At 46.9% G+C, this 19,400-nt stretch overlaps 1 protein-coding gene across 1 annotated transcript; it reads left to right on the top strand.

The window, feature by feature from the left end:
• Positions 1–339: 339 nt before the first annotated feature.
• Positions 340–1,927, top strand: PRR23E (PRR23 family member E). The gene has a single exon (XM_005571807.5). The coding sequence runs from the start codon at positions 425–427 to the stop codon at positions 1,169–1,171; it is 747 nt and encodes a 248-aa protein (XP_005571864.1). The 5' UTR covers positions 340–424; the 3' UTR covers positions 1,172–1,927.
• Positions 1,928–19,400: the final 17,473 nt, after the last annotated feature.

Raw genomic sequence — 19,400 nt, 5'->3', positions numbered from 1 at the left:
AGGACCCCAGCCAGAAGAAAGAGCGCTGGTGCTCTCTTCCCTTAAACTCTCCAGTCTTTAGTCTCTGTGACTTGCATAGAGGGAAACATGAGGAACCGAATTTAGAACTTGTTTTGATGTCCCTAGAAAATGCCTCACGTGGCTGCTGTGCACCCCTCCACCGCAGGGGTCACTCATTCCTACCCAGGATACCTTGCTCCTCATTATCCCTGGAGATGCCTTAACTTTGGCTCTTCTATCACCTCACCCCCAGCTGTCCCCCTCTTCCCGTCCCCTCCTGAGCGACTTGGTCTCCCTGCCCTCCGACCGGCTGTCTGCTCACCCCGCAGATACCAGGAGCCCCCTGAGGTACGTGTGGCCTCAGCTTGCGGAGGAGTGCACTTGCTGGACACTTTGGGGCTTTGAAGAGTATGGCTCATCTAAGATGGGCACAGGTGCATCAGAGAAACAAGCAGAGCAGAAGGTCCGCTGTGCCTTCCAGGCCTCCGAGGAAGCCCACGGGACTCTGGCAACTGCAACCCCCTGGGTGGCCGTGGGCTCTGCCTATGGTTCCTGTACCTGCTTGGGAGCCCAGCATGTAACTGACCTGGCCCTCTGGCCTGTTGTTGGGACTTCCTGTGTCGTCTACTCCTGCATGGGATTTTCCCCACAAGCTTACCCAGCCTTCTGGGCTTACCCGTGGGTGCTCTATGGTGGGTATCTCTGGATGGGTTATCTCCCTCCAGCTGCCTTGGTGCCTTCAGTGTGGCTATATTGGAGGGGTGCCTCCAGTTTTGACCCCCTCATAGGAAGTCCATACCTGGCTGCCTTGGCCCCCAACCTATTTCCTTTCCCCACGAGATTCCCACCCACCTACTCCTTGGCTTCTCCTACTCTGGGTGAGGCCACCTCCAGCCACTGTCCCCAGGTGGGATGCCGGACTCCAGCCAGCTCAGCCCCCACGGCTGTCCTAGGGGGGCCATCCAGAGGAGCTCCCTACTTGAAGGCAAGCAAAGCCCCTCCCTCAGAATGGGCTTCCAGGTTCAGTATTTGGGTGCCTTTGTCCTGCTGCAGCTCAGAGCTCCGCCCTCTGCCCCCTTCTCCCATTGAAGATTCTCAGCTGGACCCCGGCTGCTCCCGCTCCTGCTCCCGGTCACCCTGCAGGGCCCGCCACCGCCTCTTTGAGTGCTAATCAACCCTCCAGACCCACCCGACAATCAGAGACATGTCTGGCGGAGCCCAGTCAGCTGTGGACTTTTAGTTTTTGGAAGAGTCTCAGACGTAAGTTATTTGCTACTCCTCAGTACAGAGTACACCTCCTGGACTCATGCAAGGGCCCTCTATTTGCTATTTCTCTTTCTTGTTTTTCTGTTTGCCCTTCAGCCCTGATACTGGCACCTTTTCTCCTCCCCAGACTGTCCTGGGCCAGCCCTCTAGTAGATTTGCTGTAAGTCCTCAATATGCATGCATGCAACCTTGTAAAATGAGCTTATTTAAGCTCAATCCACCCTGTAGAAGCGCTCAGTTAGAATAGGCCTCCAGGTTCGGTATTTGGGCACCTGTGCCACCCTCCAGCCCAGGAGTCTCTCTGCCCCTCCTCAGCAAAGACCCTCAGCAGGATCCCCGCATCCCTTGCCACCCTGTGGGGCCTACCACTGTCTCTTCCAGCATTGATGTGTCCTCCAGGGAAGCACACACTCAGGCACTTTGGAACCCATGGAATCCAGTGAGCATTTGCTGTGGGCTCTGCCTAGAAGCTTCCAAAACCTATTTGTTCCAGTGGACACAGAATGGGAAACGCTAACTCGTTCAGAGCGCTGGCGCCCTTGGGTCCTTGCGGGTGTGCTCTTCTCACTCCTCACCCCATCAGCACCTTCTGGGGTAATGCACACACCGGTAAAATGTATGGTGTATGCTTTTAAAAATTTTTAAATAAATGATGCTATGCTATAAATCATGTTTTCTCCAATTTTTCATTAATTAGTTTAAGACCTAGCCATATCTGTATATATGTATAGTGTATTTTGTTTATATATTCAAATTTATTAGCATGTTTTCCATGCTATTTCTTGCTATTGTTATGTGCTGTACTCCATTTTTCTTTAAAATTTTATTGTGTATGTTTGAGGTTTATAACATGATGTTATGGGATACATACAGATAGTAAAATGGTTACCATAGTGAAGCCGACTAATATCTGTCATCTCACAGTTACTTTTTGTGGTGACAAGAGAAGCTGAAATTTACTTATTTGACAAAAACCCCTAGCACAATGCCATTTCATTAGCTTTATTCCTCATGTTGTACCTTAGAGCTCTAGGCTTGCTCAGCCTACATATATTTAATATCCTTTGGCTTACATATCCCAGTTTCCCTGCTCCCAGCCCGTGGGAACCACTGCTCCTTTCTCTATCTCTGTATTTTAGCTCTTTGTTCTGTTTTAATATTCCACATATGAGGGAAGCTGTGCAATTTTTTTTTCTGTGTCTGACTTATTTCATCATGCCCCATGCATGTTATGGCAAATGGCACGATCTCCTTTTTAAAGGCTAAATAATATTCTATATCTTTTATGTATATGGATATAATCATATTTTCTTTATCCATTCATCCATTGATAGGCATTTGGGTTGTTTCCATATCTTGGCTATTGTAAATAATGCTGCCATGAACATGGGAGTGCAGGGATCTTTATGAGGTGATGATTTCATCTTTTTTGGGTACATACCCAGAAGAAGCATTGCTGGGTCATATGGTACTACTATTTTTAATTTCTTCAGGGACTTCTATATTGTTTTCTATAATGGCTGTACCTCTACTTTTCTTTTCAAATATTGTATATATTGAAATTTTCCCATGGATTTTTCTGTTTTGTTAGTATCTATTTTTGAGTCATTGATTCTGTGTCTTGAAGTGTCTTCTCATTTTGAGCTTGTTCATTTTGTAACTTCCTAAAGTTGATAACAACCAGTTCATTTTTAGGCTTGATTCTTTTCTATTACAATTTTTTAAGGCTATAAAATTCCCTCTAAATATACCACTTTAAAATATATCCTACAGTTATGATATATGATATTCTTATTTGTATATCTTTTTAAATAACCACTATTAAGGAAAATAAAATAAATTTTATTTTCTTATAGCCTGACAAACCAAAATTGTTTGTAGTTTAAAATGTTTCATACAGAATTTCTATAATATTCCAATTAGTATTCCAATTATTATTGCTTTTATAATGGAGTAATGAGAATTAAAATAATGTCTATATGATATTGATAGAACATTAGTATGGAAGTTATTCACTTACAATACTCATATACCAATAATATGTGCACTACTCAAAAAACTATAGCTTCATCCACAGCACTCTGAGCAAAATTTGAATCTCTTGAGTGGCAGTGCTTGTATACTTTTTGCTGGTCTTACGCTGATGGTGAAGGAGAAATCATTAAAAATACATTTTGAAGGGAGTAGAAAGATTGCCAAGTTTCTTGGTATACTTTTGGAATTTGAAATAATTGATCTGTTAGAAGGTTGAATTAACCTTGAAGAAACCCAATTCTGTCTCCAGGGCATGATAGCCTAGGGAAACCCAGGAAACCCCAGCCTGAGATGAGGCATCCGAGTAACCTCCTGGAGTGGGTGCAGAGGGACAGGGCTGCAGGTCTCCAAGACCCTCAGCTGGGGAGGGGAGAAGGAGCTCTTCAGACTAGCACCAGGGAATTGATTCCTTCCTCCAGCCTGGAGATCACCCTTTCAGCTCTCTGTAGTTTTTTCTTGGCTCTGTGTTTTGGATGATGCCTTCTCTAGAGTGGTGGTTTCTCAAGATGGTTCTGTGTCTACAAGTGCCTTTTACACAGCCTGAGGCTTTCTTATGAACTTCATGTTCTTGGATGGGGGCAGCAAGGCTCGTGCCAGATGCTTTTCTCTTTTTACATTGATTGCAAAAGACTGAGCGAATGTAAGAGACTGTTGATGACAGGTGTACACACAGCTGGACCCCCAGGGGCTGCGGAGGATGGGGGCAGCCTGGGTTGTTGGGCTGCTCGACCACTGCTTCCCACAAGTGTCCCAAAGACACTTGGGTGGCCCCTTGGTGCTGCCAAAGTCTTCCACAGGCTGAGCTCCCCCACGCCCAACAAGCAACAGAGAGCGCCCAAAGCTATCTGCTAACTGGGGCGGAGCCTGCAGAGAGCTGCTTGCAGGGAGCTGGGAGGATGTGTGGGGCTCCCTCTCATAATCTGTTTTTACATTTTCTTCTCAGCTTTCCTGAGGTATACAGCAGTCCCTCCTTATCCTCAGTTCTGCTTTCTGAGGTTTCAGTTACCCACAGTCAACTTTGGTCTGGAAATACTAACTTAAAAATCCCAGAAATAAGCAATTTCTAAGTTTTAAAGGGGCCACCATTCTGAATAGTGTGATGAGATCTCTGTCCTGCCCTGGGAATCAAGCCTGCCTTGTCCAGAATTCCATGCCGTCTTCAAGTTCCACACCGTCTTCATCACCTGCCTGTTAGTCACTCCACTGTCTTGGTTATCAGGTCCACAGTGGGGGTACCTCCACTTGTGTTCAAGGAACCCTTGTTTTACCTAATGGTGGCCCCAAGGCACTAGAGGAGTGCTATTGGCAATTCACATAGGCCAGAGAGAAGCTATAAAGTGCATCCTTTATGTAAAAATGTGAAAGTTCTTCACTTAATAAGGAATGAAAAAAATAGTATGCTGAGGTTGCTGAGATCTATAGTATAATAAGATGCTGAGAGACAGGGAGACCACATTCACATAACTTTATTACAACATATAATTGCCCTGTTTTATTATTGATCTTACTGTGCTAAATTTATGAATCAAACTTTATCATAGGTATGTATAGGAAAAACAGTGTATACAGGGTTCAGCACCATTTGTGGCTTCAGGCATCCACTGGGGGTCTTGGAACATACCCCCCTCAGTTAAGGGGGGACTAACTGCAATTGCATTTTTACATTTCTATTTGAAGAATTTTAATTATAAGGAGTAATAGAAGGAACACCCATATATCCCCCATCTTTATACAATTGTTAATACTTTGCAGCCTTTGTTTTATCTCTTGGTCTCTATTCATAAAAACAAATACACTTATGCATAGTATCACACATGTAGATTATCCATTTGTAGGGTTGTCTATCAATCTGTTAAACCATTTGAAAGTAAATCACAGATGTCTGACACTTCTTCATGCACCTCTCAAAAGTAAGAGCATTCTCCTACGCTATCACTTATTATCACACCTGACAAGATTAATAATTCCCTAATGTCTATTATTCAGAACATATTCAAATATTCCCAGTTGCTCCAACAATATACAGTGTTTGATAGCTTTTTAAAAAAACCTAGGATAGATCACATAGCCATCTATATATCCTATTCTGTGGAGTGACTGTCCCAGATGTTTTTTTCCTTGGGTTGGTTGTGGGGTATGTGGTGTGTGTGCACTTATTCTACACATGAATGTTTCGTCAGATACAAGTATTGCTTGTATCTTCTTTGTGGATTTTTACTTTTAAAATGGGACCTGTTGATCAACGGAAGTTGTAAATTTTACAGATATCCAATTTTGATTAATATTTTCTCTTTTAGGTAGTGCTTTGGAAAGCCTGTTTAATAGCTTACCCCAAGGTCATGGACATAGTCTCATATTTTTTTCTTGAAGATTTATTATGTTACATTTTATATTTAGGTCTATAATCTACTTCAAATTAATTTTTGAAATTTGTTGCCTCTTGGCTTGTGGAACAGCCTTTGGTCTATTTTAGTACATTTTCCCATGTACTTAAAAATTCTGCAATTTGGGTGTATAATATTCCATATATGTCATTTAGGTGAAATTGGATAATTATTTTGTTCAAATATATGTTATTATTGTTTTTTATCTTCTTGTTTCATCAGAGTTGGTATTAAAATATCCAACTCTGATTGTGACTCATTCTATTTCTCCTTCTAGTTCTGTTGATTTTTGCTTTATTTTTTTAAGTTATGTTATTAGATATATAGCAAATTTGGGACAAAGGATGATTTGTCTTTTTTATAAGATGTCCCACTTGACATCTTTCAGTGCTTCTAACTTTAACATCTGTTTTGTGTGATGATAATATATTCATTCCACTTTTCCTTTTCAAGCTAATCAAGTGAAGCAGTGAGGGTGGAAAAGGAACAAAGAAATCTATAACCGCCTGTGATCCATTAGCTATAAACACCACTGCCTGTGTACTTTTCTTTTGGTTGGTGTTTGCCTTACTTTCAATCACTTGGTGTTCTTATGTGTTTCATAAACAGCAGGTTGATGGTTTGTTTTTTTCAATCCAGTCTGACAGTCTCTGTCTTTTAATTGGATTGTTTATACCATTTATATTTAACAGAATCACTGCTATCATTGACCTGAGTTTGCCATCTCACTATTTGTGTTCTCTTTATTCCCTCTGCTCCTTGTTCCTTTATTTCTCCTTTCCTGCCATCTTTTATAATACTCAAAGAATTTTTAAATTATTCTGTTGTACCTCCTCTATTACTATTTAGTTACATATTAGTGTATTATTCTTTTGGTGGTTACTCTAGAGATTAAAATATATACCCTTGATGATTACAGCCTACTTTATATTTGTATTTTACCACTTTTCCAAATCATGCATGAGTCTTCCAGCAGTTTTAACTCCATTCTTCCCTCTGCTTTTGCCCTATTGTTGTAATGCCTTCTATTTAAGTTGGAAATTTCACAAGACAATATTGTTTGAGACTTACAGCCATTGCTGTTATACAGGTACTCATATATTTCCCTTTCCAGCAGTCTTCTTTCCTGCCAAAATCTCCATGCCTCTGCCTGGAATCATTTTCTTTCAGCCTGAAGAACTACTTCCATGCTTTGAATCATGAGGAATTCTTTCAGCTTATGTTTGTCTGGAAACATGTTAATTGTGCCTTCTATTTTAAAGGATATTTTTGCTGACTCTTTTTCCTAGGTCAGCAGATTTTCCTGAAAGTATCATTCCGTTTTTTTTTTCCTCATGGGATTCTAAGTCACAAGGAAGACTTACACACTTTGGACAACTTTCAGAACAGGAAAAAATCTTCAAAGGCTTGTGGACACTCACACCAATATGTTCACTATAGTCGTTTTTTTTATTACTGATGGTAACTTGATTCCATTGCTTGAGAATGCAATATAAAACCAATTCTTTGAAATTTATAGATATTATAAACCCAGTAAATTTTGTAAACTTGTTAAGTTCATTTTCATTGCAGCATTCTTTATATGTTCATATATGGAAGAGTTATGATCAAGTTGCTAATTGTGTAGTTTAAATCTTTTATATCTTTATAATTTTTAGTTTCCTGATCTTTCAGTTATTTAGAGATGTTTGTTGAGTGTTGAAATTTATCAAAGTATTTTTCTCATATCTACTGTCATCTGGTATTAATCATTTTGTTATCTTCTGTAGGCTAATAATGCAGTGAATTGTGTTGAATCATCCTTGCAATTGTTGAGATAAACTAAATCTGACCATATTTTTTATTTTACAATATATTTTGCATTTGGTTTATTGATGTGTTATTTAGGATATTTTACATAAGGGAAAAATAATCTAGGTATGTTTCTTGTGTTGACCTTACCAGTTTTTAATTCAAAAACTAAATTTCCTCTGAAAAGAAATTTCTGGAGTCTATTTATAAGAACGTTTGAAAAATCACCTATAATCACCTGTTCCTGGGACTTTTTTTTTTTTTTTTTTAAGGATTTTCACTCTTGTTGCCCAGGCTGGAGTACAGTAGTACAATCTCAACTCACTGCAACCTCCGCCTCCCAGGTTCCAGTGATTCTCCTGCCTCATTCTCCTGAGTATAGAATTACAGGCATGTGCCACCATGCCTGGCTCTTTTTGTATTTTTAGTAGACAGGGTTTCTCCATGTTGTTCAGGCTGGTCTTGAACTCCCGACCTCAGGTGATCCACCTGCCTCGACCTCCCAAAGTGCTGGGCATGAGCCACCACGCCGGCCTCCTGGGACTTTTAAGGAATAAAGGAGTTACCATTTTGCTTACCACATTTATTTTTGTATTAGTAGTTTTATATTTCTTTTATATAATAGTTCTATATTTTATTTAAATGCATCTTTTCTCATCTCAATCGGTCTTCTCAATGTTTTGTCTATCAAAGTTTTTTTTCAAATCTTTTTTTCACTCTTATTATTTTGTCATTCTATGTTCATGGATTTCTGCCTTTGTATTTTGTCCCTTCATTTTGTTTCCATGGATTTTTTCTGTTGCTATTTTTTTAAACTTCAATGGAATGGGTAGTGTTGTTTCTCCTTTTGCCTTATGATGAACCTAAAGCTATACATTTTCTGCAGAATACACACCTCTTTAGCTTTGTCCCACAAATTTGGCAGGTGGTATATTCCTTATTGCCTATTGGACAGGGCTGAGGAGCTCCTAGAGCTTCAGTCTCTGGTGGGGACCAGCTTCCCTCAGCCCAGCCTCAGGCATCAGCAGCAGAATCCCACAGTGCAGCTCCTGCCTGGACAGGCTCAGAGCCGCCATAGCATTGGGCCCAGAACTTAGCATCTGGGCATCACATCCTCCTCTTCTTTAGCCTCTTCACCCTGCTCAGACTGTTAACCCCATCACTGCCTCCATACAAAGTTCACACATGTGCTCTGCACAAAGGCCAAGACAGGAGCCCACCCAGTACTCATCGAACTGCCGTTGTAAACCCTGCCTGAGTTCCCCAGTATTAACGCGCCTTGCTGACCTGGGGCTCCTAGCCACACCCTGAGCAAGTCCAAATGCCCCTGTGTACCATCTCAGCAGACACAAGGGCACCGGGTTATGACGGGATATCCTCATAGGGACTGTGCACTGTCTAACCGTTTAACTGCAGCAGCATTGCTGAAGGCATCTGGTGCCAAAGCTGGAGAACATCTTCAGGACTCTCCCATTTAAACTCAAAGTTCACTTTGGAGCCCAGTGGGGCATTTTGGAGGTTGACAGCCATCCTCCAGAGCCACTTCCACCAAGGAACACAAGAGCCTGGTGTTTCTATGGGTCAGGAGGGATGAGCCATGTGCTACATCCAGGGAGGAGGGGAAAGCAGATGTGGGCCAGCATGAGTGCCAAACCACTCAGGAGTGGAGACAGCACAGAGCAGCAGTGAAGCCGGCCCTGGGCCTGTCCTACCACCAGCCTGCATGCCCTCCACCTCACCTCCACTCACACCCTCCACAGGCTCATGCACTTGCCTTTCCACAGGGCGATATTTAGAGAGTTAACTCCTTTCTAAACTCCTGGCATTCCTATGCCCACGTTAGAGCTTCTCCCTGTTCTTGTACTTTATATATTATTTTTTTCAAGACTTGGGTCACAGGTGATACATTTTATTTTATTTTATTTTTTTATTTTTTTTATTTTTTATTTATTTATTTATTTATTATTATTATACTTTAAGTTGTAGGGTACATGTGCATAACGTGCAGGTTTGTTACATATGTATACTTGTGCCATGTTGGTGTGCTGCACCCATCAACTCATCATTTACGATACATTTTATTTTAAATTAGCTTTTATTAATCTATATAATCCTGTTTTGGTTTTTTTTTTTTTTTGGGACAGAGTCTCTTCCTGACACCCAGGCTGAAGTGCAATGGTGCAATCATGGCTCATTGCAACCTCAACCTCCCTAGGCAGGTGATCCTCCCACCTCAGCCTCCTGAGTGGCTGGGACTACAGGCATGTGCCACCAGGCCTGGCTAATTTTTTTATTTCCCAGGCTGATCTCAAACTCCTGGGCTCAAGTGATCCACCAACCTCAGCCTCCCCAAGTGTTGGGATTACAGGCATGAGCCACTGTGCACGGCTGTAATGCCTTTTCAATAGATGCACTACATGTTAAATCTAATCACTAAAGGAAATTTCAGTGTCACTTACCAGATGTAGAATATAAAACTAGATACAGTGAAAACAGAACAATGTGATTACATTCTGACTGACTGAAGGTGTCGGTCTCAAGCCTAGACTTGCTTTGCTAAAAAGAGACATTGGTAGGTGTTGGTGTTACAGCCCAACCCTCAGCTCTAAGAGGCCACAAGGAGCACACTGGGTCCCTGATTCCCCCTTGTTGCAGAGCCTGAGCTCTGGAGGACAGACCTAGAATCTTTGGCCTTAGCCACATCCACTCCTGTCTGCCCCAAGTTCCCCACATGGAGTTTCCGTCCTGCCCAGACTACGGGGCAGAAATAAGAAATGTCTCTGCTTCCTTTCCCAGTCGGTGGAACCCAGCACTGGAAAAGTGCCAGGAGCTCCCTGTCCCTGGCTCCCTTCCTTATAGGCTTCTGACTCAGTTTCCCCACTCACACTCTATCTCCGTGCTGGGGTTGAAGCCCAACTGGCCTTCCCTAGGACACCCTGTGGATGGGGCACCCTCCGCCCCGGGCAGCTCCTCTCTTGGACATGTCAGCTGGCCAGAGCTAGGGAAGCTGTCCGCCTAACCACCACTGGCCTGGACTGCCCCAGCCTCTCCTGTGAGATGCTCACATGGCCCAGGGTTGAAGGAGTCAACTTGCAAGGGCAGGGCCAGGGCCAGGGGCAGGGGTGCACACACCTTGCCCTTGGCCTGGGGGCTGGGCATCCACCAGTTTGCCCCTGTTGTCCTTCTGCTGGGCTCTGCACCGAAGACCTACAGCTCCCAGGCTCCCTTGCCAAGTGGCTTCCTGGCAGGCGTTGGCGGGAGGGTGAGAGGAAGAGGAGAAGCCAAGGTGTCTTCCCCTCCTCTCTCTGCTTCTCGGGCTCTGGCTCCCCTGGGCCGCCCCTGCTTTGGCCCGACTCCCTCTCAAAGCCCTGACATGAGGGTCCTGGCAGCATCACTTCCCTCCATTGTCTCCTCAGCCTTGCAGCGATGGTGGCTTCCAGCTGTGGTTGACCGAGCTGATCACTGTCCCATCAGACTTCCCAGAAATTCCATCACCCAGAGAACTTATTCTCTGAATTAAATTCACTTGGTTTGTAAAACTTCGAGGGGTTTGTCCCCTGGAGGAACAGGCTGTGCCCTGTGGAAGTGCAGCAGTAGGAAGCAGAGGGGGCCTCTGAGGGTTGGCACACCTGCCTGGAGAGGGCTGAGGTGCAGGGCGGAGCAGGCCTGCTACTGTCCAGGCCCCAGGTGGGGAGCTAGAAAGAAACTACCCTTGGGTTTGGGTGATTTTTGAGACTCTAAGGGCAGGGGGGCAGGGGTTGGCTCAGATTGGCTATTGCCAAAAAGTGGGTCAATGCCATGACTGGGTTTCTGGCTAAATCCTATCTATAGAAGGGGGCACATAGGTTGTCAGGGGGACAGAAGCAGTGGTCACTCACTTTGGCTGAAAGAATAGTTGCTTGGTATTTTGTGGGTGGCACAGCGAGTGACCTCACTTTGTCTGGGCAGAGACACATCATGAAGTGGCCTTGCTTTGTCTCACGTCATCATGTCTCAGTGACCTTGGCCTCGGTTGGTCTTCTGTGCAATGGTTAATGTCTAACAGAGTGGACCCAGCTGTAAGTGCCTGGCCAGCTTCTGGATGGGAGGAGCTGCCCTTTTTCTTTCTGGAGAGGCATCGTGTGAAACATTTCTGACCATGACTTTCCCTTGCTCGAGCCCCAGTGATGCTCTGCCTGGCCCAGTGTACGCAGTGCAAGTGCCCCTGAGCCCGGCTCCCAGGCAGACCAATGGTGCCAGCACCCACACTGTGCAGGAGCAAAGCACTGCACCCCAGTTCACACATTTAATCCTGTAGTATGGGTGGCACTAGCACCCCCATTTTCCAGATGAAGAAACTGAGACATGAAGAGGTTATGGCCTCTGCCACTGTAAGAAAGAGACAGAGCCGGCCTTCCCCAACTTACCCTATAGGGTATGGTCATGAGAAGAACAGCAACAACTGACAAGAACTGGGTCCCAGCTGCTGGCCACGTGCTGAGGCCTGTCGCCTACGAGCACCTTCACCAGCACAGCAGCTTGAGGAGGTTTGATTGTCATCACCACTTTACAGGCCAGGACCGAGTCAGAGGCCAGAGGCTTTAGGGTCACTCAGCCAAGGCGTCTAAAATGCCAAATCCCTGTCACCCCAGGGAAGCCACTTGCCCCCCAACTTGCTCCCATGCAGCCCCCGGTGCTCCCCTGAACGCTTCTTGCACACCCACCCCTGTGACTGCCTGGTTCCCAGCCCATCTTCCCTGCCACTGCGGAAGCTTCTGGAGGAGGTAATGGCCCAGTTGATCTTGTGTCACCACACGAGCGGTATGAGCAGGCAGGATGCAGATGTGACAGCAGGCGAGGGTAGGGAGCTGCAGCGTTCCCTCTGGCTGTGTGAATAGGGAAAGGGCTGTGGAAGCCCACCCTGCCAGTCCCATCAAAGTCACAGATGCCAATGCCTTCAGTCGCCGCTGGCAGGCAGGAGTGAGGGCTGGGGAGCCACAAGCAGGCGGGCCACCAGGACGGTGGTCAGGCATTCAGCCTGAGCTGGACTGCAGGTGGAGAATCCAGGCTGCAGTGGGGCCCGGGGCTCACTCTCAGGAGCCAGGCCCGGGCTGGAGGTCAGGGAGCAGCAGGCAGAGTGACCACAACCCACAGTCCCTCCTGTGAGGCCCAGGCCAGAATGGCCTTAGGATGCCTGTGACCAGAGGTCTCTGTGACATTTCAGCAATGACATCGTGCCTATGGGCTGTGTGGCGTAACACCCCAGAGGCGTGTGGCCTAGTTAAGGATTCAGACTCTGGCCTGCAGCCATTGTTTCCTAAGAAAAGTCACACTGCAAAGTGGCTGCCACTGGCACCTCATCTGTCTGTGTCATCCACCCCAGAGGCTCGGCCAGTTTGCTTTACAAGGGTTAGAAATGAGTTTTCAAAGGTGGAATTGGTGGCTTGTTAATCTGCATAACAGATGCTGAGAGTGGGCTATCCCTGGGAAATCACCACTAGAGGTCCGTGGATTGGCTAAAATATTGTGTCCTAAGCCGTCCTCTGTCCAGGCCTTGGTGGAGAGGATGTGGTGGCCTGATGCTGGCCGTGACGTGCTGGAACATCTGCCTCTGCCAGAGCGAGACTTTATGCAGGAGAAGGCCAGAGGGCCAATACCTTATCCAGCTTCCCCATGGGCCTGTGAACTGCCTTTAGTGCAGCCCCGCTGGAGAATATCCGTGTGCTACACTTCAGGATGCAGGAAGGAATCTGGCCCGCACCTTGCTCTCAGGATATCCCCCTGATGAAGCTGAGACAGCACTCACCAGGCGGGCACTCACTACAAACCTTTTAGTAGCTGATGTCATCTGGACCCGATGTGTGGCAGGATCACACTGCCTGGGGTGGGGGCGGAGGGGCTGTGAAACACGGAGGCCATAGGGTGCACCTGGCTGAGGGGGACGCAGGGTGCGGGCATGTGCATGCTGCATGGAGACCCTCATGCTGGCCAGCATGGGGGCACCCCGGCTTTATCAAGAGCAGGAATCAACTGGAGACTTAACAAGCTGGTGTTCCCTCCTGGGGAACACCAGAGCTCAGCCTGTCCATCAGTTGGCCCCAGAGGCTGGAGTGCAGGCAGGACTGTGAGGCCCACCTGCTGCTAACCTGCCAAGGAGGACCTCTTGAAGCTCATCCACCCGGACATGTGCAAAGTGGATGATGGTGGCTGTGCCAAGTCCTCCAGGCCCTGAGGCACTGAGCAGCCCCACAGGAGCTGAGAGGTGCTGCACCCGACCCTCCCTCCAGAAGCCCCATGAGGAAGCATGTGGCTGTGCCTGCGTGAGGGGCCAGCCGGGCTTGGGGGCTGTGAGATGGACGGAAAGAGGACTACTCTCCCCGGGGGCTGCACTCCCAGTCCCAACAAAGATTCTTGTCACCTAACCACTCTGGGCCTGTTTGGGAATCCTGAGAGCTCCCATGGCAGACACAGATCTTGCTGAGTCTCAGCCTTTGTGGATTGGAGCTGTCAAAAGTCTGCTGTGACCTGGGAGCAAGGGAGGCCAGAGCCTAGCATGGGGCCCCAGTCAAGCTGCCTGGCAGCTCAACCACTGCGGTGGGAAGGAAGTCATGTCCCCCAGGCTCCATACAACAGCGCAGCCATTGTGGGTGCACCCCCCGAGCGGGCCCCACACCAGCCCCAACTCCCCAGGCCTTACCTCAGAGCCCTCTGCTTACAGCCACAGGACCCTGGGCCAGACCCCGAGGAGGCCCGCAGGCTCTGGGCAGTTCAGTCCAGTGTCCATGTAGTACCTCGCCTCCCCTACCTGCAGGAAGAACAGCGGGGTCACTGGAGGGGAATCCCAGTGGAGCTTGTGGGGAGAGGTGGGGACCCTGGGGGAGGCCCCTGAGCTAACTCCAGGCTCTGAACTGCTGTGTGACTTGGGCAAGTCACTCACCCTGCAGTGCTGTTATCCAGGCGCTCTGGTGTCCTGGTGGTTCTACCAGGGCTGGATGGGTCACGGCACATGTCTCAGGGCCATAGAGTTTTTTGTGTGGCTGCTGTGCCCTGGGCTGACTTGAGCGATGGGGAACACTAAAGACACTAACCACCCCCTGGACAGCACGAGGGCTAAGGTGCCATGCTTTCCCGAGTCTGACTGTCCCCTGAGGTTCCTTGGTGGTGGTCAGGAGCAGGAGGTGGGAAAATGAGATTGTGGGTCACTTTTCCAGGCACCCACAGTTGCAAGTGTTTTCCATGAGCTGCTAACCCTGTAAGCAGGTGCTGCTGAAATCAGTACCACCCTCCCCATTCCACAGACGGGGAAACACGGGCAAGGAAAGGCCAATAGTAACGTCTATTTCAAAATTGCTCAGAGATTACGTTTCCATTGCTCTCACCATAAAACATAAGTATGTGAGGTGATGACTAAGTTCATTAGCTTGATTTAATTATTCCACATTGTATACATATGTCAAAGCATCACATTGTACCCCATAAATATAGGCAATTATGAGTTGTCCACTAAAAATAAAAAATAAACAAATAATCAGGTTGAGGCAGGGAGAAGCTTTGGGGAGGAATGGTCAGAGGAGGACGGCTGAGCCCCATGCATGCCTCCTGCACCCCCAGGCCTGTCCCCTTCACATTCAGTTCAGGTTTTGGTTTGAAATTTGGTGGATCTGGCCTGGAGGATGCTGTCCTCTCTGAGGCACCCACAAGCCCCAGGTTGAGTTGAGCCTGTGCAGCAGGGCAGCCCCTGAAGCTGGATGGTCCGGAATGAGCCTTCGATGTGTGGGATGAATCCACCACCCCCACGGGATGCAGTGGCAGCCTGACGGTGCCACACGTAGGCTGCCATCTCTCCTGTGGGTTCCTCCTCATGACCTCACTTCCTGCTAAGGATATCTTGAGGGGACTTCTCAGCACCCAGGCAAAGCCCTGGGCACTCACCATCTCCCTCATGGCTCCAGGTGGGCCTCTCCGCTCACAGCACCAGGAAAACAGTGGAGCTGCTGCCCTCCCCAAATGCCAGCGCCCCACTGAGGTGGGATAGAAGTGGCTCCAGGAGCAGCAGAGTGAGTTCCTCCCAGCCTCTGCACCCCAGGCCAGGAGCACAGCCCAGGGAGAGGAGCTCGTGGCCGTGGGGAAGCGCTGCGCTGGGGAGGGGCAGGAGTGTCAAGCCAGGGGCGGCACTCAGGGTGTGGGTGAACCTGAGACTTCAGTCAGAAGAGGATGAGAAATGGCACCAATGAGCCCCTGGGCCAGCACATTCCGAAGCAGAGAGCTCGAAGGGGAGCACCAACTCAGGCGCAGGACACAGGGACAGGCAGCTCAGGAGTCCCAGAGCCCGGAGCAGGACCTCGCGGCACAGCAGTCCCCGTAGCAGGGACAGGCGATGTCCTGAAGCAGGAACAAGCAGTTCAAAGAAACTCCTTAAGAAAATGCTGGGAATGGAAATATAATGGAGACAATGAAGGCCTTCATAGCAGGGAAAACAGAATTAATGAGCTGGAAGATGAGGTGGAGGAACTTGCTCAGAAGGCATGCGGAAAGGACAGTGATGGAGCAGGTACCAGGAAGATGAAGAGGCGCAGCAGAGAAAGCCTCAGCACCTGGATCTTAGAGTCTCACAGAATAAAGGACAGAAATATTCAAAGAATCAACAACCAAGATTTCCCAGAAATAAAGAAGCTTTGAAAGATAAGAAATACCAAGAAGAATAGAATAGGAACCCCCACCCCCCACCTCCAGACACACAATGAGATTTAATATCCTCAAACAGAAGCTTCTGGAAGGCTCTGGAACATGGAGCCCCACCAGGACACACACCCAGGGTGATGGCAGGCCCCACCCCATGCCACCATGGTGTGCCGAGTATGCCTGCATCTCTTTCTTCCTGTCCACCCACCTCTGGTTGTCAGAAATGGACGAGACGAGAACACAGATGTGAAAATATGAAGTACCATATTAGCTCACCAAATGCAAGGTTTATTTGTCACATTATGGTCAAGTAGGTCTCACCTAGTCCTAGAGATCCTGACCAAAGTTCTAATTCAGTAATGCAAGTCCCCACTGAGGAACTGCCAAGGGGCTCCCCTTGGCCCACCTTGACACCCCATGTGTGCAACAGAAAGCACAGCTCTTTCCTTCCCCCACATCCCAAAAGATGGCCAAACTTCCCAGTCCATAGAAAAGATCCCCAGAAAACCAACATTCCTGTTAAGGCACTGCAGAATCTAGAGGGTCCTAGGGCACCCACCAGTCAGGCTTTGCACAACCTAGGCTGCCCCAGCCCCCCACAGCATTCTCATCTTCCTGCAGTGCTGCAGGTCGCAGAGTCTGTCCTCAACAAAGTACCTCTTGGCAGATCTCATCTCCAAGGCTGCCTTCGCCTTCTTGCTTGAGAATGAATCGCCAAAGCCTAATGGGTCCAACACTACTTTTTTTGTACCAAATATTAAACAGCACTTTCATCCGTCTTTATTATTCTGAATAAAATTCACACATGGAGATACTTCCAGTTCCAGACAAACTTGGAGTAGATATACTTCTCCCTGTTCGTCCTGCTAAGTACAGCCAGAAGCCTTGGATGTTATTCATAAAACAAACATGAGAAGAGTCAGAACCATGGAGGGGAGAAGGCAGGGGCTGGGAAGGACTTGATTGTAAATTTCCCAAGTTTTCTTTTCCCTCCTATAACCTGGGATGGGTGCTGGGAAAGCCAGCAACCCAGAGGTGACAGTAGGAATAGACAGAAGAGAACTCAAGCTTCCTATCTCTAGCCAAAGCCCCAGGAAAGAGGCAGCCTGGCAAATCAGAAAACATGAGGACAATTAACTGCCCTTCCCCAGCCAAACCCCACGGAAAAACCACAGCCTGACTCCATTAGCAAAGGCGGGTGGGGACATAGCCTTGGCCCTTGCCTGCTGTAAGGAGGCACCCCTCCCCGTTTCCTCCCCCAACCTGCCCCAACCTTACCGGGGTATGGGAGAAGCCTGCATGGGGACCTGGGACTTGTACTCCTGCCTGGCTGCAAGAAGGTCCCCACCCCGCAGTGTCAGTGGAGGCCGCACAAGGAGGGGTAATGAGGTACCCTCCTCTTCCCAAGAGTTGGTATCAGTTGAGGCCTAGTGGGGAGACTGGACTCCCACCCCGCCTCCCCATGAGGCCAGGGAAGGCCAAGTGGACAGCATGGACTTCCAGTCCCGGTTGACTGGAACTTGGTGGTCTCCCTTTTCCTCCCCTGGCCCAGTGTCAGAGGAAGGCAGCCAAAACAGTTAAAGAAGACCAGAGACTCATAGCACAATGCCTCAAATGTCAGGATACACACAAAAATCAATCATTATGCCAAGAACTAGAAAAATCTCAACTTACATGACAAGATGCAGTCAACAGATGCCAACACTGAGATTATATGAATGCTGGAACTATCTGACCCTATAGATCAACCACATGAAAGATGTTTCATTGAGCAATTAAGAACATTCTTGAGGCTGGGCACAGTGGCTCACACTTGTAATCACAGCACTTTGGGAGGTTGAGCAGGTGGATCAGCTTGAGCCATGAGTTTGAGACCAGCCCAGGCAACATGGTGAAACCCCATCTCTATAAAAAATACAAAAATTAGCTGGGCATGGTGGCACATGCCTGTAGTCCCAGCTACTCAGGAAGCTGAGGTTGGAGGATCACTTAAGCCTGGGAAGTCAAGGCTGCAGTGAACTGAGGTTGTGCCGCTGCACTCCAGCCTGGGTAACAGAACGAGACCCTGTGTCAGAAAGAAAAGAAGATACCTGAAACAAATGAAAATAGAATTTCAGCAAAAAAATAGAAAATATAATAGAGAACCAAACAGAAATTTTAGAATTGAAAAATATAACAACTGAAAATTTAAAACTCAGTGGATGGGCTCAACAGCCAAATGGAGAAAACAAGAATTAATGAACTTAAAGACAGAACAATAGAAATTACGCAGTCTGAACAAGGGGAAAATTGAACAGAGCCTAGGGACCTGTGGGTCTGTAACAGAAGATCTAACAGTTCAGTTATGGGAGTCCAAGGAGAGGAGAAAGGTGGGGAGTGGTTGAAAAAGAGGTCAGAGAAATAATGGCTGGAAATATATTTAATAAAAGACATAAACCTACAGATTGAAGCAGCAGAGCCCACCAAACAGGATGAGCCCAAAGAAATCCACACCAAGACACATCACAGTCAAAGTTCTGAACACCAAAGATAAAGAAAAAATCTTGACAGCAATGAGAGAGAAATGACACCACACCGGTAAGAGAAAAACAATTTGAGTGGTGTGGAATTCTCATCAGCAACAATGGAGGCTGGAGGGAGACAGCACAATATCTTTCAAGTGCTGAAAGAAAAGAACTGTCAACTCAAATGAAGGAGAAATCAAGACATTCTCAGATAAAGGAAATGAACAGGATTTGTTGCCAGCAGATCCACCCTCAAAGAATGGCTAACAGAAAGGAATGGAATGGCTCAACAGAAAGGAAATGATGAAAGATGGAATCTTGGAACCTCAGGAAGGAAGCAGCTAAAATAGGGTGACTGCAATAAACTTTGCTATTCCTCTTGAGTTTCCTAAATTGTGTTTGACAGTTGAAGTGAAAAGTATAACATTGTCTGATGTGGTTCTCCAGGTGTGTAGAGAAAATATTTAAGACAACTGTATTTTAGACAGGGGAGGGTAAGATTTCTACATGTGCCTCAAACTGGTAAAATATTGACACCAGGAGACTAACTTATCTATACAGAATGTGAGATCTAGAGCAGCCCCTAAAACATCCATACAGAGAAAGAACACTCAAAAACACTGTAGATCAATCAAAATGGAATTCTAAAAAATGTTCAAGTATCCATAGGGAGGCAGGCAAAAGAAAACAGAAATGAAAATCAGAGGGAACAAATAGAAGACAAAAAAATAGATTTAAGCCCCAATATATGAATAATTAC

Source organism: Macaca fascicularis, chromosome 2 (genome assembly GCF_037993035.2).
Source record: "Macaca fascicularis isolate 582-1 chromosome 2, T2T-MFA8v1.1".
In the NCBI taxonomy this organism is placed as follows: domain Eukaryota; kingdom Metazoa; phylum Chordata; class Mammalia; order Primates; family Cercopithecidae; genus Macaca; species Macaca fascicularis.
This window is presented reverse-complemented; position numbering and strand designations above follow the sequence as displayed.